We start from the raw sequence: 22,686 nt of genomic DNA, 5'->3' as shown, positions 1-22,686 counted from the left end.
TAGCATATAGCATTCCATAAGTTATACATATAAGTGTGAGTCCCACTCATGCTCGGTCCATGTGTACACACCCTTGCAAAAGAACACAGCAAAATATAAATAAATAAAAGGAAATAAGGGTGGACCAATTTGATTCCAACACAAGAGTAAACAAAAAATTTCTTTATTTGCCAAAGCTTAAAGAAAGACTTGATGCAGATCTGCGATTTGGCGCTAAGACGCCTTCCTCAGGAGTCAACAATATCGGTAGGTATAATGGCTCAAGCGAACATTGATCTCAATTTCGTATAGAAACGTTTGTGTCTAGTAGATAGTGCAACGATCACTTAAGTATATAAAATGAACCAACTACTTCGCAAAAAAGCAGCTTTGTTTTATTTAATGATGTGAGCATTGCAGTATCTACCAGAGACGTTGGACTTTTCTAGATGAAATTGAGATCAATGTCATCTGTGTTCATTTGCATTAGGGGAAGATCTTCTTTTTTTGTGTATACAGACCCTTGCAAATATACTCTATGGAAGTTAAGAACACATTTACAGAACTAGTGGAAGTTTGGCAGTTACCACCATATGTTCACGGTATAAATGTAAATGTCATTATTCTAAATATTGGAGGCAAACAAAGCAGATGTGTGTGGTTACACGCTGTCATTTTCTGGAGTGTGATTCTACCTCTAACAAAAGCCATTATGCTGGTTTTTTGCCTGCTATTGTGCCCTAGCCCTTTGGCCATTTACTACATATGGTGGCATCTAGGGCATACACTATTCAACAATTTCTGTTGATGAAGACCTTATTTTAGAGCCCCTGATGCAGCCCCTTTGGGCGAAACACTGTCTGTGTCAGGCATTTTTATTTATTTTTTTGTTTTGTTACATTTGTACCTCGCGCTTTCCCACTCATGGCAGGCTCAATGCGGCTTACATGGGGCAATGGAGGGTTAAGTGACTTGCCCAGAGTCACAAGGAGCTGCCTGTGCCTGAGGTGGGAATCAAACTCAGTTCCTCAGTTCCCCAGGACCAAAGTCCACCACCCTAACCACTAGGCCACTCCTCCACTGTTGCAACTATTTGAGATTCTACATGGAATGTTGCTATTCCACTAGCAACATTCCATGTAGAAGTCGGCCCTTGCAGATCACCAATGTGGTGACCGCGCAGGCTTCTGCTTCTGTGAGTCTGACGTCCTGCACGTACATGCAGGACGTCAGACTCACAGAAACAGAAGCCTGTGCAGCCTTCTACATGGAATGTTGCTAGTGGAATAGCAACATTCCATGTAGAATCTCCAATAGTAGCAACATTCCATGTTGAATCTCCAATAGTATCTATTTTATTTTTGTTACATTTGTACCCTGCGCTTTTCCACTCATGGCAGGTTCAATGCGGCTTACACAGGGCAGTGGAGGGTTAAGTGACTTGCCCAGAGTCACAAGGAGCTGCCTGTGGGAATTGAACTCAGTTCCTCAGTTCCCTAGGACCAAAGTCCACCACTCTAACCATTAGGCCACTCCTCCACTCCATTGGGCCGTTTACCCTTCAATAAATAGTGGCCAGGCAAATTCCCAAAGAACAATCGTGTTTCCTGATCTCCTAATATGGGAAATGCAAAACTAAATGAACGCCACTCATTTCCCTGCCAAACACAGTCCCAAATATGGTCTTACCTCCACCTCTACCCCCACCCTTTGCTAAACATGCTCCCAGATATGATCTTGCCTTCCATTTGAGCCCTCCCAATCCCACCCCCTGCCATACACAGTCCCAAATATGGTCTTGCCCTCTACAGATAGTGTTCCTAACCAGTAGCTGATACAACTTTCCTATAACATTCTCAGCTACAGTCATTACCTAAGCAGAGAGAAAGTGAACCTCTACAAAGAAATAGATATGTCTACAAGCATTTTATTACATAAAGGGTTGATGCTGGATCTAGTGCTCACTAATGGAGGTAGTGTTTCTGATATCCGGGTGGGTGCCCACCTATGTGATAGTGATCATCACACCGTATGGTTTGATATAAGGGCAAAGGCGGAGTGCGGACGCACAAAACTCAAAGTGCTGGATTTCAGATATAGTGATTTTGATAAAATGGGGGAATACCTGAAGAAGGAGCTGTTGGCGTGGGAAGGCATAGGAGAAGTGGAAAAACAGTGGTCCAAGCTAAAGGCTGCTATAAATATGGCGACTGATCTTTTTGTGAGGAAAGTAAACAAAAACAAGAGAAGCAGGAAGCCTATATGGCTCTCCAAACAAGTAGCTGAAAAAATAAGAGCAAAAGAGGCTTTGTTCAAAAAATACAAAAGAACGCAACGAGAGGATCACAGAAAAGTCTATTGGATTAAACTGAAAGGAGCAAAGAGGGGAATATGCCTAGCGAAAGCGCGAGCGGAAGAAAAAAATGGCTAAAGATGAGGAGAGAGATGACAAGACTTTTTTCAGATATATTGGAGAAAGGAGAAGAGATAGGAATGGAATTGCGAGACTGAAAGATAATGAGAATGGCTATGTGGAGAGTGATGAAGATGAAGCGAACGTGCTAAACAATTATTTCTCTTCTGTGTTCACGGAGGAAAATCCTGGAGAAGGACCACGGTTGGCTGCCGAGGGAACGTCTGGGAATGGAGTGGATACTGCGCTGTTTATGGAGGAAAGTGTTTATAAACAGCTGGAGAATCTGAAGGTGAACAAAGCTATGGGGCCGGATGGGATACATCCCAGGATACTGAAGGAGCTCAGAGCAGCCCTGACGGGATCTCTTAAAGATTTATTTAATAGATCTTTAGAGACGGGAGAGGTTCCGCGAGATTGGAGACGAGCGGATGTGGTCCCTCTTCACAAAAATGGGAGCTGGGCAGACTTCTACAGTCTACGCCCTGATCGTGACTGAATAGATAGGGATGGGCTGGAGTATAAATTTTAAGGGACTTCGATGTTAGCTTCAGAACTTAGTACAAGAACAGTACTGGGCAGACTTGTACGGTCTGTGCCCTGAGAAAAGCAAGGACAAATCAAACTCGGGTATACATATAAAGTATCACATAACCTTGTAAAATGAGTTTATCTTGTTGGGCAGACTGGATGGACCGTTCAGGTCTTTATCTGCCATCATTTACTGTGTTACTGTATGTTACTATGTTACTCTTTGGGGTTCTATATGTAATGCTGCTACTAACTGGGATTCCGGAATCTTGAAACTCTTTAGGATTCCAGAATCTTCAGAACTTAGTACAAGAACAGTGCTAGGCAGACTTCTACGGTCTGTGCCCTGAGAATGGCAAGGACAAATCAAACTCGGGTATACATATAAAGTATCACATACCATGTAAAATGAGTTTATCTTGTTGGACAGACTAGATGGACCGTAAAGGTCGTTATCTGCCGTCATTTACTATGTTACTCTTTAGGGTTCTATATGGAATGCTGCTGTTAACTGGGATTCCGGAATCTTGAAACTCTTTAGGATTCCAGAATCTTCAGAACTTAGTACAAGAACAGTGCTAGGCAGACTTCTAAGGTCTGTGCCCTGAGAATGGCAAGGACAAATCAAACTCGGGTATACATATAAAGTATCACATACCTTGTAAAATGAGTTTATCTTGTTGGGCAGACTGGTTGGACCGTACTGGTCTTTATCTGCCGTCATTACTATGTTACTGTATTATGATGATGATATGTGTTCAAAGGAAGGTAGATATTAGCTTGAATCACTGGATTGAATTCATCCTTTTCACCTCTCCCAGATACTCAGTGATGCATTTCCTGTGTGCAGTCTTTTTTATAACAGTTTCTGGTTTGAAGTATTTTTCACTATAAAGGGGAAAGGGAATAGGACTTATATACTGCCTTTCTGTGGTTTTTCCAACTACATTCATAGCGGTTTACATATTATATACAGGTACTTATTTGTACCTGGGACAATGGAGGGTTGGAGGGTTAAGTGACTTGCCCAGAGTCACAAGGAGCTGCAGCGGGAATCGAACCCAGTTCCCCAGGATCAAAGTCCACTGCACTAACCACTAGGCTACATAAAGGCTATCATTGTCCTTTGTTCCTTGGTTTCTCTTTTGGATAATCTTATTATTTAAGAAAGTTTATCTCCGCTCCACCCTAACCTTCTGTACCCCATCCTTTCTCCTCTTAAGTCGATTATTTGATGGTTTCTTCGCTGCAGGCCTTTGACTCTCCACATTAGAGATGTGTTCTTAAAATTTGAATTCTTCACCTGAATGGCTTTTCTTGAAAGAGTGCATTATCTCAACTTACGGTTTTACTACATTTCCTTTACACAAATACTCTGTTGTATTTGTTTTCTGATCTGATGGTTCTTCTCTGTCCTGTTTCTTCCTGCTCATCTGGAACTGTAAGATTTCATTTGGGCTACCTAGGGATTTATTACCCAATTTTATATTTTCTCTACCTCGTCCATACTTTTTAGATGGTCTGCAGTAATGATATTCTGGGCCAGAGGACATGTAGCCTGGCTCCCTCCAGAACCTGACAGCCATGGGTCTGTAACTGGCTATTGAAATGTCACACCATGCAATAGCCACAACCCATCCCCTGGAGCTGTGAGCACTGTCTTTCTAACGTCATCCCCATTCTGGCTGACCCTGGAAGTGATTGTCCCAATGCAGGAACCTTCTACATGATGTACGTGGCATGTACCATCTGAATCACTAGGTTGGCCCCATTTTCTGTCATATTAATATCATTTCATACACTACTCAGAGCAAGCAATTGGTCAAAGGGTCATGGGTAAGTGGGCTGAATAGGTCACAAAAAAATGAATGGGTTATGGGTCAGTGTATTCATAACATGAGCCATTTTTCAAAGTAGGAGCTCATTTTCAAATATTACTTCTCAGTTATCTATTACGATGGTCATTTTGAGGATGAATGTGTGGGAATGGTATTCCTACAGTTAGAAAGGTGGCAGAATGCGTGTTCTCCTTGTTAAAGGTCTAAGACTCTAATTAGAGGCATATTTTCAAAGCACTTAGACTTACATAGTTAAATAGTAACCTATGGAACTTTGTAAGCCTAAGTGCTTTGAAAATGAGCCCATAAGTAATGCAGTTGCTGAATTAATTGCCATTGATTATATTCAATACAATGTGGGTGGGTCATGGATAATGGGTCATATGATCTGTGGGTCATAGGTCACCAGTTACATGAACCAAATGGGTCATGGGTCATCTTGCATAACCCATTGCTTGCTCTTTCACTCCTGTTTCAGTGTCAATGACCATCGTCTTTGCTATGCTTCTCTTTGTTTCCTTAAGTATTTCTTCATCTTGTTCTCCAAAATAATGACATCAATCATAACGAGTACTATTAAAGCAAATGAATACAAAGAGAACAGTTTTTAGTTATCAATCCTTTGTTTGATCCAATTATTGGTAGCGTGATTGTCCAAAAAAATATTAAGGTGGCATGCAATAATATAAATATATAATCAATACAAAGCAACAGCAACCTAAATACCAATCAGACTAAAAATATCTTCTTTTTTTTTTAATCTTTACCACTCCACCCTACAATTTCTCTGAGATCTCTCTCCTCATAGACTTGCGTTGGTATTTCTTGGTCATCATTCTTTCTGGTTTGAATTGCTTTGACGAATGTATTTTTATATTGTTTCTCTCAGCTTCAGGGCTTGACTGAACCATGTCTGGTCAGCCAGAGAGGAGATACAGCAAGTCCAGATGCCACACGCAAGATGCCAATCCCATTCCCAGGGAAGATCAAATGAATTTATGGGACTCTACCAGGCAAACCAAATGCCTTGGCCACCAGGAAAGGTTTTCCATGCACCCAAACCAAACTGAGAACTGGAAGAAAGGAGGCCGTTTGATCTCCATCATAGTGGCCAGTAATATCCTTTTACTTGGCTGCACATTGATCAGCAGTGCATCCTTTCAGGGCATCAACATTCATAATACTGATGTGCTCATATTTCTCTCTGTCCTTATGTTGTTGTCAATGCTGTGGATGATCTTTCAAATGTATTTCACCTCCAGATATGCAAATGCTGTCCTATATAAGGATTCCCATGCAGGACCCATATGGATGAAAGGTACAGAATTCTCTTCTTGTATATAATTTGTTAGGAGAGAGATGACTAGGGCAGCTCAGAGGATGCACAGTCAGTAAGCTTGTTTTACATATGAAAAAGAGGTTCTCTAAAATTGCATGGGGGGAGGGGGGAGTGCACCTACTTTCACACTTTTTGTGGAGCAGGTGGAAATTTGTGTCAGTATTTGTGTGTTAATGGGGCTGCTTCTAGGTTCCTATTCCATAAAGCCAGATAGGTGCCTATCAGGCTTATTTTCGAAAGTGATCGCCGGCCATTTTCCGACATAAATCGGGAGATGGCCGGCAATCTCTCAAAAGCGGTGAAATCGGTATAATCGAAAGCGGCTTTTCTTTTTTTTTTTTTTTTTTATAATTTTCTTTATTAATTTAACAAATTATAACATTCATTTCAGAATGATTTTACACAAAACATTCACTATTATTATTTGAAAAAAAAAAAAAGAACAAATCTCCACAAAATCAATTCTTTCTATCGACCACATAATTCAGATGAACAATCCAAGATTTAAGGAAAATAAAAAAAAGAGAAAAACGAAACAAATATTCCATCATTAAATCAAGACTTGTATCATGCCCGGAGGGTTAACTCAAAGCTGCTATACAGTGTTACATTATGGTCTTAAACTCGCACATTAATATCCTCTCTGCTTACTAGGAAATTTTCCAGTTGTTTGGGATCAAAAAACTGATATTGTTTTGTCTGAAATATTATTCTACAAATACAGGGAAACTTCAAAAGAAAATTAGCCCCCAGAGCAATAACTCTGGGTCGCAAAGAAAGAAACATTTTACGTCTCTGTTGTGTTTCCCTTGATAAGTCTGGAAACACTCTTATTTTTGAACCCATAAACAAAGAATCTAAATGACTGAAAGATAATTTTAGCACAGCATTCCTATCCATCTCCAGTGCAAACGTAACTAATAAAGTAGTTCTTTGTGTAATCACTTCTAGTGATGATTCTAGGAAGCCTGTTAAATTCATTGCACCCTGAGAGTTCAAATTATCTGGTATTTTACCAGTAACTTGTAGGTAAAAAGCACGTGTAATTGGCGGCAATGAATTATCAGGCATTCCCAGTATATCAACTAGATATTTCTTTACCATTTGAACTGGTGAAATCAATGGTGATCTAGGAAAGTTTATAAACCATAAATTAAGTCTTTTGGTTTGATTTTCCAGAAACTCCATGTGCCTCAAAGCAAAGTTCTTTTCTTTAATCAAAGTTTGCTCCACCAGCTCCATTTTCCCCAATTTTTCAGAGAGAACTTTCATCTCAGCAGCTTGGGTTTCATTAACTTGTATCTGTGCTAATGCCGACTCTGCCAAAGTTTTAATTGTCTCAGAAATTTTTGATATTAAGGTTTGTAATGCAGAGAAGTTTGTGGAGTTCAAGTCCCAAAGTGACTCTAATGTCACTACAGCCGGTTTTTCAAATTTCCCTTTTATAATACCAGGAAGAGGTGCTTTTGAAGCTTGTTCCAAAATACTCACTATTCCAGACTTCGCTGTGTGAGCCGATGTCATCTCTTGTTCGATCAAACTTCCAGCGTTTGTCCAGTTGCCAGCAAATTCCCTCCCTGTGCACTCCATTGTCCACATGGGGTTGAAGTCACAGGACTTGCCTGGAAACTCTCTCTTCCTGGTTGAGGGGGCGCTGCACATATCACAGGGCTTAAGGAAGCCCCGTTTACACTGTCGGCCAACATTGATGTGTTGGCTCGAGCAGCAAGAGCTGTGTCCTTCTCCAAGCCGGGAACTGTTGCAAACCGCTCCAGTGTTGTCTGCTGAAGCTGCGGTGTCCCGCCAGGGACCGAGGGAAGTTCCCTGATTTTACCCCTTCTCTTTCCCATCACAGGAACGGGTAAGACGCTTTCCGCGAAGACCGCTGTAGCACTGTAAGCAGACACACCTGCCGACACAGATCACACCGTCGCCATCTTGAATCGAAAGCGGCTTTTCTGACAGCATCGCCACTTTTCCGTCGCCTCGCCAGTGAAAGTTCAAGGGGGCGTGTCGGCGGCATAGCGAAGGCGGGACATGGGCAGGCATGGGCGTGGCTACCAGATGGCCAGCTTTCGCGGATAATGGGAAAAAAAGCGGCATTAAGCAGGATTTCACCGGGTTTACTTGGTCCTTTTATTTTCACGACCCAGCCTCATAAAGGTGCCCCAACTGACCAGATGACCACCGGAAGGAATGGGGGATGACCTCCCCGTAGTCCCCCAGTGGTCACCAACCCCCTCCCACACTAAAAAAATACAAATCAAAACCTTTTTTACCAGCCTGTATGCCAGCCTCAAATGTCATACCCAGCTCCCTGACAGCAGTATGCAAGTCCCTGGAGCAGTTTTTAATGGGTGCAGTGCACTTCAGGCAGGCAGACCCACGTCCATCCCCCCCCTACCTGTTACACTTGTGGTGGTAAATGTTAAGCCCTCCAAACCCCTCCCCAAAACCCACTGTACCCACATGTAGGTGCTCCCCTTCACCCATAAGGGCTATGGTAATGGTGTAGAGTTGTGGGGAGTGGGTTTGGGGGGATTTGGGGGGCTCAGCACCCAAGGTAAGGGAGCTATGCACCTGGGAGCTTTTTTTGTATTTTTTAAACATTTTTAGAAGTGCCCCCTAGGGTGCCCGGTTGGTGTCCTGGCATGTCAGGGGGACCAGTGCACTACAAATGCTGGCTCCTCCCATGACCAAATGCCTTGGATTTCGCTGGGTTTGAGATGGCCGGCATTTTTTTTCCATTATCGCTGAAAAACAAACCCGGCGAACTCTGGCATTTGGCCAGGCTAAACCGTATTATCGGAAAAAAAGATGGCCGGCCATCTTTTTCGATAATACGGTTCCGGCCAGCTGTTGCGCCGCCGCCAAAATAGATCGCCAGCGACGTTCGATTATGCCCCTCCACGTTCCCTTTATAAAATATATTTCTCTCGTCTGAAAGGATGTGAAGGCTTGAATATCACAAAAACCTCTACAGCACTCCAGCCCTATAATAATTTCAAAATTAAAACTGTACCATTCAAACTAAATCTTATAACTTCAAAAAAAATGTAATCCTTTTTTAGTGTAATAGGACCATCATATTAAGGGCAGTATAATAATGCTTAGGGGGGTCCTTTTACTAAGGCATGTTAACATATTTAGTGCACGCTAACAGTTACTGCATGCTAAATGCCAAGCAGCCCTTTATATTTCAGTTGGTGTCTTAGCATTTAGTACATGTTAATGATTAGTGTGCAATAAATCCGTTAGTGCACCTTAGTAAAAGGAGCCCCTAATAAGCACAGCAACTTCTCTTGGTGCTGAACACAGCCATTTACTGCTTTAATTTTAATTTATGTTTCTATGAATGCATATTTAAAACAGTCTTTAATCATTTATCTCTCCCTACATTCCTCCCCGTGAACTCCGCTTACTGGACAAATCTCTCTTGTCGTCCCCCTTCTCCTCCACTGCTAACTCCAGGCTTCGCTCCTTTTCTCTCGTGGCACCTTATGCCTGGAATAGACTTCCTGGATCTATACGTCTAGCTCCATCTCTACCTGTTTTCAAATCTATGCTGAAAACCCACCTTTTCACTGCTGCTTTTAGTCCTAGCCACAATTGCCCTCCCCTTGTCCCTTCCTTCCTTCTCACCCGTTACTTCCCTCACCCGTAACTATCTTGCCTGTCTGTATTATTTAGATTGTAAGCTCTTTTGAGCAGGGACTGTCTCTTTGTATCAGGTGTTCAGCGCTGCGTGCGTCTGGTAGCGCTGTACAAATGCTAATAATAATAATAAGTTATCCTCCATTAGTTTGTGCAATAAATCATTAAAAAAAAACTATATATCATCCTGTTATAAAATGACCCCTCCCCCAACCCCTCAGCAAGAGCAATTTTCAAATTGCCTACATTGTTGAAAGTGCCCCCGAGCAGTTTTTAGCCTCGTTCTTTGCACTAGTTTTCCCAGTGAAATGCCCTCATCTTTTCCTTTTGAAAACTGGGGGAAATCAGCTACAGTGATTTGCACCTGTTTTCTCTGTGGTAGTTAAGTTTGGGGCACTTTTCCCACCAAGGTTTTAAAAATAAAAACAACAACTATGAGCTAGATTATTAAGGGGTAATACTACATTGGTGAGTGCTAACATGTATCAACACATTTTTATCTATCACAGGGTTCAATTTATGCAACAGGATCTAATCAGTAATAATGCAATACAACCTAGCTCTACATCCACCATGTTATCCCCCAGCCTAATTCTGCCCCCCAAAATGCCTCCACTGCCATGTGTCTACAGGCACACGTGCCTTGGAACGAAGCATTTATATTTTTTCTGTATACAGAGTGACTGATTTTCAGGGTAAATTCTTTTTAATTATGGAAATCACTTTTAAACTATCTTCTCAAAGAATGATGTTACAACAAGCTCAACCTGTGTGACAGGTTTGTACATAAATTACACCTATTATATTATTACATTTAATATTCTTAGTATATCACATATGCTTTCTGTTTGGAAATTACCTACAGAGGGTACACACACACTGCACCCACTCTTTTTTTTTTGTTTGTTACATTTGTACCCCGCGCTTTCCCACTCATGGCAGGCTCAATGCGGCTTACATGGGGCAATGGAGGGTTAAGTGACTTGCCCAGAGTCACAAGGAGCTGCCTGTGCCTGAAGTGGGAATCAAACAAAGTTCCTCAGGACCAGAGTCCACCACCCTAACCACTAGGCCACTCCTCCACTGTTGCTACTATTTGAGATTCTACATGGAATGTTGCTATTCCAACATTCCATGTAGAATTCGGCCCTTGCAGATCACCAATGTGGCCGCGCAGGCTTCTACATGGAGTGTTGCTAGTGGAATAGCAACATTCCATGTAGAATCTCCAATAGTATCTATTTTATTTTTGTTACATTTGTACCCTGCGCTTTCCCACTCATGGCAGGCTCAATGCGGCTTACATGGGGCAATGGAGGGTTAAGTGACTTGCCCAGAGTCACAAGGAGCTGCCTGTGCCGGGAATCGAACTCAGTTCCTCAGTTTCCCAGGACCAAAGTCCACCACCCTAACCACTAGGCCACTCCTCCACTCTTGTCTTCACATATGAGTGTGTTTATAAATACTCACATAAGTCCAAAGCCCACCCCAGTCTCCCCTCCCAGGAAAGCCTTTGCCAGATCAGATAAGCACATACAGGGGCAATTCTATAACAGGGGTGCACGTGTTAGGAGCCTATCCTGCTTGTTTTTGAAGGAGAAGGGCGGCCATCTTCCGACACAAATCGGGAGATGGCCGGCCTTCTCCTAAAGCCAGCCAAATCAGTATAATCAAAAGCCGATTTTGGCCAGCTTCAACTGCTTTCCGTCGCAGGGCCGGCCAAAGTTCAAGGGGGGCGGGTCGGCAGTGTACCGAAGGCGGGACGGGGGCGTGGTTAAGAGATGGCCGGCTTCGGCCGATAATGGAATAAAGAAGGCCGGCCCTGACGAGCATTTGGCCGACTTTACTTGGTCCCTTTTTGTTCACGACCAAGCCTTGAAAAGGTGCCCGAACTGACCAGATGACCACCGGAGGGAATCGGGGATCACCTCCCCTTACTCCCCCAGTGGTCACCAACACCCTCCCACCCAAAAAAAGAATTAAAAAACATTTTTTGGCCAGCCTCTATGCCTGCCTCAAATGTCATACCCAGCTCCATCACAGCACTATGCAGGTCCCTGGAGCAGTTTTTGGTGGGTACTGCAGTGCACTTCAGGCAGGTGGACCCAGGTCCATCCTCCTCCCCACCTGTTACACTTGTGGTAGTAAATGGGAGCCCTCCAAAACCCATCCGAAACCCACTGTACCCACATCTAGGTGCTCCCGTTACCCTTTAAAGGCTATGGTAGTGTTGTACAGTTGTGGGTAGTGGGTTTTGGGGGGGGGTTGGGGGGCTCAGCACACAAGGTAAGGGAGCTGTGCCCCTGGGATCAATTTGTGAAGTCCACTGCAGTGCCCCCTAGGGTGCCCGGTTGATGTCCTGGCATGTGAGGGGGACCAGTGCACTACAAATGCTGGCTCCTCCCATGACCAAATGGCTTGGATTTGGCCAGGTTTGAGATGGCTGCCATTAGTTTCCATTATCGGCGAAAACCAATGGCGGCTATCTCTAACGCCGGTGATGTCTAAGGGCGGCCCAAATGTTGAGATTTAGCTGGCTCCGACCGTATTATTGAAATGAAAGATGGCCGGAGCATCTTGTTTGATAATACATTCGGGTACACTTTACGGGGCCGTCATTAGAAATGGCCGCCCTACAGATAGCCGCCCCATTCGATTATGGCCCTCCACACTATAAAGGAAAGTAGGCACCAGGGGCATAGCTAGAACTTAATTTTGGAGGGGACCAAGCATTTTCTTCCCCCCCCCCCCCCCCCCCTGCTGCCGCTGCTGCTGCATCACACCTTTGCTGGTGGGAATGCTCATGCCTGCCAGCTGAAGAGATTTGCCGATGGAGCCCCCACCCATGCTGCCTGAGAAGCCAACAGGTGCTCTAGCCTCTGATGTCGACACTTCCGTGCATGCTCAGTTTAGTGCATGAACTGAGCATGTGCAGAAGTGCCATTATCTGTGGCTGGAGCATCCCACCAACTTTCTGCTGCTCTGGCAGCATGGACAGGGGCTCCAGTGGTGAATCTCTTCACCTGGTGGGGCTTGAGCATCCCCGCCAGCCATGTATCTGGTGCCACAAGTTTGAAAGGTGCCCGAGCCCAAAGTGGGGGGGTCCAGGCCTCTGAGCCCCCCTCCCCCTGGCTACACCACTGGTAGGCACCTAAGTAGCTGGGCATTTACAAGCCTAAGGGCCAAAGGAATACATGTAGCTTGCAGTATTCTGTAAGTTGTATGGCTAAGGAGGAGCCCCGTCTATGTCTTGTCCATTCTCTGGTCCTGTGTACACTCCTCCTTCCGCTTACGCATTAAGCAAGCTGCATGCATTGCTACAGAATAGAATGTACATTCTAGCATTTGCGTACATAACAGCATTCATGCATGTGTAAATGCTAGTATTTTGAATATTTATGCACAAACATGCTCATAAATCTAGGTGATAAAATTAACCTGATAATGGCATCAATTTTAGAAAAGGACGTTTCTGTGCTTGAAACATTGCTTTAGTTACGATAATGCCTATTACAATTGCCCCTACAGCGTCTATATTTTTATTCATGGGATTCTGTTGGAGGTTTTGATATTTGGAAGCAAGAATATTTTTGAGTCTTGTCCCCTCTCCCCTCTTTATTCCTGGCCCTCTATTTAATGCAAAGAATAGCTTCCGGGCCCCTTTCTGCATTAGCTGCTCTGTGCCTTCTCTTAATTAGATGATGCAGCGTAGAGTTCCTAAAACAAGTTAGGAGGTAATTTTGAATACCACCTTTGTAGCAAATTTTCAGAGAAAAGCAATGCTTATCTACAAAGTGTGCAGCTACAAAGTAAACCTGTATCTCCTAAACTTCCCTAAAATGCTGTAATGTTGCCACAAGATACTGTCAACAAATATCTTATGGAGGTGTCAATGTGTCAGCTTTATATTTTAAATACTAATAGACACGGGGGGGGGGGGGAGAGGATAGAAGAGAATCTCCCCCTTCCCATTCGCGGCCACCCAGATCCTCCCCTTGGTCCCCCCTTACCTCCCTTACCTTTAGGTCTGGGGCTGCCTCTGCAGCCATAGCAAAACTTGAGTGTAGGCCTCATGATCTGACAGAGCCTGTGATGCCCACCTCCCACTGCATGGGTTTCTCATTACCATGGAAATCTATGTGAGGGGTGGGGTGGGGTGCCACAGCATCTATCAGAGGATAAAAGCAGGCAGGACCAGCACTCAAGTTTTGCTTTAAGCTCACTGCTACTGATGCTATGGCTGTTGTGGGAAGGTCAAAGACCAGATGGAGACACAGTAACAACACTTTGGCACCCATCAAAATTCAGCACCAGAAGCAATTGCCTAGGCCTAAATCCAGGCCTGGATGATGTGGAAAATTATACTTCTTCCTTTCCACCTCAAAATAAAACCTACTTTTTGCCTGTTGGAAGGAAGAGGAAGCCAGGGTGAGAGTTTGGGAGTAGCCCAAATGATGACAGATATACTTGATATAACTCCTTTCCTGGAAAAATCAACATATGACTTGTTAAATGCTGCTACCAAGGATATGATTATCCTCCTTCATTTCAATGCTGAGAAGAAGTGCTGTCACTACAACTGATCAACATATTGTCTGCACCTGACATTGACGTCATAACAGTAAGAGCAGATGTAGTGTGAATTTTTCATAGTATTTAACAGTGCCCTGAGGTGATTGTATATTTTGTTCACCTCACATACCCATAGTGGGATTGTTGTTAGCAGTCCACCAAATAATTTTCATATGAGCCCACCAAATGATCCTGTACTCTTTCACCATATCCATGTGAGCTGTCGCCAATAATAAAACTTCGTTTTCGAAGACATCTTTGGCTGCATTCTGGTTCCTGTGGTCATCTCCACTGTCTTGTGTTGTGCTTCCAGGTGTCCCTCTTCTTTGTTTTCTTTTGTCCAGCTCTGTTTCCGTAATGCTTAAGCTTAATTTATGGGTCAGAGAATCTGAATCTTGATAGAGTAAGACAGGAGCAACTGCGGCAGCTCCAGAATTTTATGAATAGAAAGCCTATGGGAGGGGGAGAGGTTACACTGAATTTCAGGGCAGGCAAGCAATTCAATTCAAATTAGGTCTTATCAGCGCGGTTTACTTCAACTAAGTTACATAACCTGGGAACATCATATGGTTGCCTGACATTGAGCAATGCAGAAGATCAGGTCTGTGAAATAGCCTAGGAGCATCGTATGATTACCTAACATTGAGCAATGTATCATGATCAAATCTGAGACAGCACGTGGGAATAGGAAGTATGAGTCGGCAGTCTGTGGGTCGTACAGTATTGGAGAATCACATGGTAGTCTTTGGGAATAAGAAGGCTTTTAATTTCTTCCTTAAGCTAAGGTAATTGTTGTCAGACTTAATAGCAGTGGGAAGAGAGTTCCATAGCAAGATCCCCACTACTGGTAAGAGTTAAAAATTCTCTGAAATCCGATACCCTTAAATGGCAGAAAGGAGAGGGACATTTGTTCTTTAAAGTTGATTGGAGCGGGCCAGGCATATTGAGGATATGTTGATCAGCAGGCTGGAGGTACTACCATATAGAATGTGATAGATTGTGCAAGTGACTTTAAATGTAATTCTTTGAGTTATGGGAAGCCAATGTAAGTTAGCCAGGAAAGGTGATACATTGTAGTATCTATTTAATTTGCAAATCAGTCTTCTTGTAGTATTCTGTATTATTTGCAGTTTCATAAGGTATTGAGTCTTAATGCCAAAAAATAGGATGTTGAAGTAGTCAATATGTCACAAGATCAGCATTTGAATCAGTAATATGAACGCTTTCTGGTCGGAAAATGATCAAACTAGACGAAGCTGCCTCATTTTGAATATAGTTTTTGTCCAAATTTGGCTGATGTGGGAGGCACATGTTGTGTTTGGTCGTGAGCCCTTGGACCTAGGCCGAGGCCTAGGGCAGACTGAGCCCACACTAGCACAGAGACTAAAAGGCTACAAAGCTCAGCACGCTCAGGAAGACCAGAGAGCATGACCAGGGAGGAAAGATAGAATACTCATATGGGCCACAAGGCCAAACTGGAACCCACACGTAACAGAGTCCAAGCACACAGGCCACAAGGCCGAACAGGAACCCAAACACACAGGAAGAAAGGAAAAAGAAACAGAACAAGGTCCTCTAAGAAAATAGTAACCAGGCAGCACACGCTGCGCAAAATACAGCCACAAACAAAAGGTCAAAAGACCATGCATGCAGGCACAAACAATAACTAGAGGGTTAAAGGCAATCCCATGCAAAGATATAGCACACACTGTGCCTAAAAGTACAGTCAGACAAAAGAGCAACTCACACAGGCTCAAATAGCAAAAACAGCAAGTAAAGGATTAAAGGGAAACCCCACAGAGAGGCAGCTCAGGGCTGTGCTAGAAACTATTGTTAAATGGAAGAGCAACCCAAACAGATTCAGCAAGTAAAGGGTTAAAGGGAAACCACACAGAAAGGCAGCTCAGGGCTGTGCTAGAAACCACAGCTAAACAGTTAGGTAGAGGTGTGGGTTGAGATCATGTGATATAAATGTGTCCCAAGTCATAGTATTATGGTCATACCTGAGATCTCTCGATGGTGCGGCGCCTCCTTGGGTAGGATTAGAGGGTAGATGAGGTCTGGTCATATCTTACTTGCGAGTCTGGGTGAGGGCCGACACTCAGAAGCCTGTCGCTGCCCCAGTTGCTGCACAAAGGCACACACTAAGGTGGACACCTTTGGCTTGCGCCTTAGACGTGCTGAATGGCGTTGTGCCATTAGATGCTGTGGTGATGATCCTGCGATGTCCGTTGTCAGCTGTATGGGTGGAGTTTCCTCACCCGGATGCTTTCGGCATGTGGGGAGCCGGATGGAATGGCGGGCTGTTGAGAAAGATCCCATGTTGAGGAGCTGTATGGAATTTTAGCACTGGCTGTATAGAAGTTTCTTGCTTTAGTCCATGCAATCTCACTTAGACCAGGTAACTATTTTACAATAAACCAGCACAAGGCACCCACAGATCGTTGTCCACATCCCATTCATCTTGAAAATATCAGACTAGCTCGTACTACCTAATTCCTCTGCCCAACAAATTCTTGCTTCCTCAGACCTTCCTGTGCATCGCTTACATCATAATCTCTTTGAGGTGCATCTTATGGCTGGGTTTATAGAATACTATTTATTCTAAAACTCTTAGAAATGGGTGTATTTGCTTAGAGTGTAGATAGGGCAGAAATGGGGTGGAATGTTTGGGCCTTCACACAACAGAACCAAGACCTTGAACTGTCTGTTCCCGGAATCCTCTTCTCCCTTAACAGCTTTCTGGGCTGCAGTTCTGCCTTCCCTCTCCATTAACCCTAAATAGCAGTGTGATCTTAGAAGGTCCAGTGAACCTTTGAAAATGCCCAGTTCTTAAAGCCTAACAAAATGACTAAGTAACCCCCCACCCCCAAGAGTCACCTCAGAGAGAGAAAGAAAAGTATTTCTTGAAATATGCCTTCTTTTACAATTCCCCTACAAGGGGATGGATTTGAAATACCTCCTGTCTGTGGTTACAATCAAAACAGAGAGTGGGGTTAAATGGGCAGTATTCACAATGGAGAAGGGTAGTTAGTGGGGTTCCTCAGGGGTCCGTGCTAGGACCGCTGCTTTTTAATATATTTATAAATGATTTAGAGATGGGAGTAACTAGCGAGGTAATTAAATTTGCTGATGACACAAAGTTATTCAAAGTTGTTAAATCGCGACAGGATTGTGAAAAATTACAAGAGGACCTTACGAGACTGGGAGACTGGGTGGCTAAATGGCAGATGACGTTTAATGTGAGCAAGTGCAAGGTGATGCATGTGGGAAAAAAGAACCCGAATTATAGCTACGTCATGCAAGGTTCCACGTTAGGAGTTACGGACCAAGAAAGGGATCTGGGTGTCGTCGTCGATAATACACTGAAACCTTCTGCTCAGTGTGCTGCTGCGGCTAGGAAAGCGAATAGAATGTTGGGTATTATTAGGAAAGGTATGGAAAACAGGTGTGAGGATGTTATAATGCCGTTGTATCGCTCCATGGTGCGACCGCACCTTGAGTATTGTGTTCAATTCTGGTCGCCGCATCTCAAGAAAGATATAGTAGAATTGGAAAAGGTGCAGGGAAGGGCGACTAAAATGATAGCGGGGATGGGATGACTTCCCTATGAAGAAAGATTAAGGAGGCTAGGGCTAGTCAGCTTGGAGAAGAAACGGCTGAGGGGAGACATGATAGAGGTATATAAAATAATGAGTGGAGTGGAACAGGTGGATGTGAAGCGTCTGTTCACGCTTTCCAAAAATACTAGGACTAGGGGGCATGCGATGAAACTACAGTGTAGTAAATTTAAAACAAATCGGAGAAAGTTTTCTTCACCCAACTTGTAATTAAACTCTGGAATTCGTTGACGGAGAAAGTGGTGAAGGTGGTTAGCTTAGCAGAGTTTAAAAAGGGGTTGGATGGTTTCCTAAAGGGCAAGTCCATAAACCACTACTAAATGGACTTGGGAAAAATCCACAATTCCAGGAATAACATGTATAGAATGTTTGTACATTTGGGAAGCTTGCCAGGTGCCCTTGGCCTGGATTGGCCGCTGTCGTGTACAGGATGCTGGGCTCGATGGACCCTTGGTCTTTTCCCAGTATGGCATTACTTATGTACTTATGTACTTATATTATATATAGCAGGCCTCAACAATTTTTCATTAAATCTAGCAGCCAGTCCAAAAACCTAGCAGCTGGCAGCTGAGACCTCTGTCGCTTCTCCTTCCCCACCCCTCCAACATTGTCTGCAGTGAATTTTATTTTTTCTTGGGGGGGTGGGGGGGGAGGAGAAGAGGGATGGAAATCCACTGCCAGATCAGCAGTAGCTCTTTCAGAAACTGATTTATTAAGGCTCGTTATGCCCCTGGGCAAAGAAACTAGTAAATCAGTTCCTCAAGCTGCCTTTGCAAGTCACCGGCAGAGCCAGCAATCTCCCTTCCCAAAGCATGTTGTCAGTTGTGTCACAGCACTGCCTTGATAGGTGAAGCAAAGAGGCAACTGCCTCTTTGTTTCACATATCACCGTGGCCTGAGTCCCCATCAATCTTTCTATCTCTCTCTCTCATGCCCTCCTTCAGCCTTCCCCAGTCAGTCTCTCTCATGCCCCTCTAGCAGGCTTCGCCCAGTCAGTCTCTCTCAACCCCCAACCTTCATCCAGCCAGTCTCTCATGCCCCCCCTCCAGCCTTCCCCTGGTCAGGCTCTCTCTTACCCCCCACCCACAGCCTTACCCCAGTCAGTCTCTTTCATGCCTTACCTCCAGCCTTCAGCCAGTCTCTCATGTCCCCCCAGCCTTCACCCAATCTCTCATGCCTCCCCTCCAGCCTTATTCCCCCCACCCCTAGCCTCGTATAGTCACCAGCTTTTGCCTCCCTATTCACGGTGCTGTTTCTGAAATGGTTTTCCTGGCTCTGCACAGCGATCAGACTCTCCACATATTTGAGCTGGGCTGTGCAAGTAGTTCAGGAAGTCTCATGGTTTCAAAACCGTCAAAACTTCCCGAACCTCCTGCATAGCACAGCTCAAGTAAGTGGAGAGCCCAATCACTGTGCAGAGCCAGAAAAGTCATTTCAGAGGCAGAGCTACAAATAGGGACAAAATCTTTGGGGGGGGGGGGGGGGTATGAAACCCTGGGTACCAGGGTACAATTTCTAGGTGCCTGGGATTTGTTGAGCCTTGTTATACAGGTACTTATTTTGTACCTGGGGCAATGGAGGGTTAAGTGACTTGCCCTGAGTCACAAGGAGCTACAGTGGGCATTGAGCCCGGTTCCCCTGTTTCTCAGGCCACTGTGCTAACCATTAGGCTACTCTTCCACTCTGTTAAGTTAACCCTCACTATAAAACAGTAGAGTCAGTACATGTTTTTGCAAGTGTTTCTTGGTTTTGGTCTACTAGTAGATTTGTCAACTGACTCCAGATCATAGATTTTCCAACTGGCTCCATATTTTGCCCAACCGTGTTGATCCAGTCCAGGATTTACCTCACTGCACACAGGGACCTGATTTCCCTCAGAAATTCAAGACTAGGAGTCCCTACGTTCAAGGGGATAAGCCCAGAAGTGGATCAACTACTTGATGACTCTGAAGCGAGTCAGCAACCCTAACTATTGGCCATGCACGGTCACGTTCCTGTTGTAGGTCTTTCACATTTAATAACATAATGATCATTCCTGTAGGCTGATTGCAGTTCACATTATTTGTTACTTTAACCTAATTGACATAGCTGTGATATCTGTCAGGAGAAATTATAGCATTCTTCATCTGAGATACTGCCAGCACCTAGTTAAAGGCTCTAAATCTTTTATGCCATCCTCAAATATTACGCTCTGCCAGTTCAGTTTCCTCTGTGTTTCACCCACGGCTACAGATCTCAAATTTGTTAATGGCATCACTCCAAATTGCTCTCTGCCTTCCTTCATCACATCCTCCAGTGCTATTGTCTAATTGGCTTCTGAATCCATGACCAGCAAATCTCATTTTCCTCTTGGCCAGGTCATCCGCCAAGATTCATCCATTATCTCACACATGCTTTTATTGGCAATCATGTCCTTCGAACTAATCTCCAAAATTCTTCTAGATTAAACACAGAAGGCCCGATATGCAAAATGATTTAAACGGCCAGGAGAGGCTGCTGAAAATGCCCAGTTAGCACCCCAGGGCCGCCGAGAGGGGGTGGGGGCAAAAAGACTTTAGGAAAATGGAAGACTGGGCATCCAAATGGCAGATGAAATTTAATGTGGACAAATGCCAAGTGATGCACGTTGACAAGAATAATCTGAATCATAGTTACCTGATGCTAGGATCCAACTTAGGAATCAGCACTCAAGAAAAAGATCTAGGTGTCACTGTAGAAAATATGCTGAAATGTTCTGCCCAATGTGCAGGATGTTAGGAATTATTAGGAAAGGGATGCAAAATTACTACTACTACTACTATTTAACATTTCTAAAGCGCTACCAGGGTTACGCAGCGCTGTACAATTCAAACATAGAAGGACAGTCCCTGCTCAAGGAGCTTACAATCTAAAAGACAGGTGTACAATCTAGAGACAAGTCCAGTCAAAGACAAGTGTAGAGTCCAACTAATAGGGCATGCTATATTTCACGGAAGGTTAGGTGCCGAAAGCAGCATTGAAGAGGTGAGCTTTAAGCAGAGATTTGAAGATGGGTAGGGAGGGGGCTTGGCGTAGGGGTTGAGGAAGATTGTTCCAGGCATAGGGTGAAGCAAGGCAGAATGAGCGGAGCCTGGAGTTGGCAGTGGTGGAGAAGGGAACTGAAAGGAGGGATTTGTCCTGGGAGCGGAGGTTACGGGCGGGAACATAGGGGGAGATGAGGGTAGAGAGGTAGTGAGGAGCAGTAGACCGGGTGCATTTGTAGGTAAGGAGGAGAATCTTGAATTGAATGCGGTATCTGATCGGAAGCCAGTGAAGTGACTTGAGGAGAGGGGTGATGTGAGTATATCGGTTCTGGCGGAATATAAGACGTGCGGCAGCGTTCTGGACGGATTGAAGGGGGGATAGATGGCTAAGTGGGAGGCCGGTGAGGAGCAAGTTGCAGTAGTCAAGGCGAGAGGTAATGAGAGCTTGGACGAGAGTTCGTGTGGTGTGCTCAGATAGGAAAGGGCGAATTTTGTTGATGTTGAAGAGGAAGACCAAGAATATTATAATGTCCCATGATGTGACCTCACCTTGAGTATTGCATTCAGTTCTGGTTACCGTATCTCAAAAAGATACACCAGAATTAGAAAAGGTTCAAAGTAGAGCAACCAAAATGATAAGGGGGACGGAACTCCTCCCATATGAGGAAAGGCTAAAGAGATTAGGGCTCTGTTACAACTGGAAAGAAGAGACCTTGCAGCTAAGTATTTTAAGCTGATATTTGATATTAAGTAGAGTAAAAGTTTTTGATACCAATATAATTACTACTACTACTACTACTATAAATCACTTCTATAGCGCTACCAGTCGTACGCAGCGCTTTACAATTGAACATGAAGAAAGATGATGAAGTCCTGCTTGTCCAGCTTATAACATATACACGTAGCTAGGAGCTTCTCGAGGCTTTTTCCTCCTTATAATTTAAAATTTTCAAGCTGCTTCCATTATTGATTAATGAGTACCCATTTTTCCTGTGTTATTGTGACATTTGGGTTTCTCTACTTCAAACACGGTATAATGCATTGGCTTATACATTGTCAACTTTTTCAATTGATTGAGGATTTCATCTACATTAGTCCACACAACAGCAGGAGTACCTCGTTGTGAATATTTTGGGATCTTTATTAACTGATATTTGGCAACATGTTGCTTGCGAGTTCTATCGTGTAGTGAAATTTGAAGTGTGAACGAGCAGACAAGTTTGACAATCAGTTTGCAGCTCAGCAAGTTTTTATTGTATATTTTAGTGATGTATCAATAAAGCTATATTTTTGAATTGAATAATAAGTTGTACACAATGATTTAATGAATATGTATTAATGAATATGCATGAGATAGGTCTGATTGGATACTACCTCCATTGTATGCAGATCTATCTCATGCATATTCATTAAGGATATCCTGAAAACATGGTCTGTTTACAGAACTCAAGGCTTGAACTCCTTCATCCTTGTCCTGTGGTTTCAGTTGAGCTGACAGAGAGGGAGACAGGAGGGCCTAATGCCTCATCTAAGCCCAAAAATCTGTATTTTCCAGTGGTTCCTTTTAGCTCATGTATTATGATCTCTTTATACATGCACATAGCGAGATCTCGCGATGCTGTGAGCTGGACGGACGCTTAGCGCTGCAGCTCTGGGACCCCGGCTCCTAAACGCCCCCAAAATAAAAGAAATCAGCTGAGTTGCCTCCCTCCCGCGAACACACATAACGGAGGACTGTA

At 43.9% G+C, this 22,686-nt stretch overlaps 1 protein-coding gene across 1 annotated transcript in view; it reads left to right on the top strand.

The window, feature by feature from the left end:
• Window positions 1-22,686, top strand: part of LOC115472562 — a 122,919-nt gene that overhangs the window by 8,829 nt on the left and 91,404 nt on the right. The window contains 1 exon segment of the mRNA XM_030206859.1: window positions 5,651-6,079. Coding sequence (XP_030062719.1) covers window positions 5,671-6,079 — 409 coding nt within the window. The 5' untranslated portion in view covers window positions 5,651-5,670.

Source organism: Microcaecilia unicolor, chromosome 6 (assembly GCF_901765095.1).
Source record: "Microcaecilia unicolor chromosome 6, aMicUni1.1, whole genome shotgun sequence".
In the NCBI taxonomy this organism is placed as follows: domain Eukaryota; kingdom Metazoa; phylum Chordata; class Amphibia; order Gymnophiona; family Siphonopidae; genus Microcaecilia; species Microcaecilia unicolor.
This window is presented reverse-complemented; position numbering and strand designations above follow the sequence as displayed.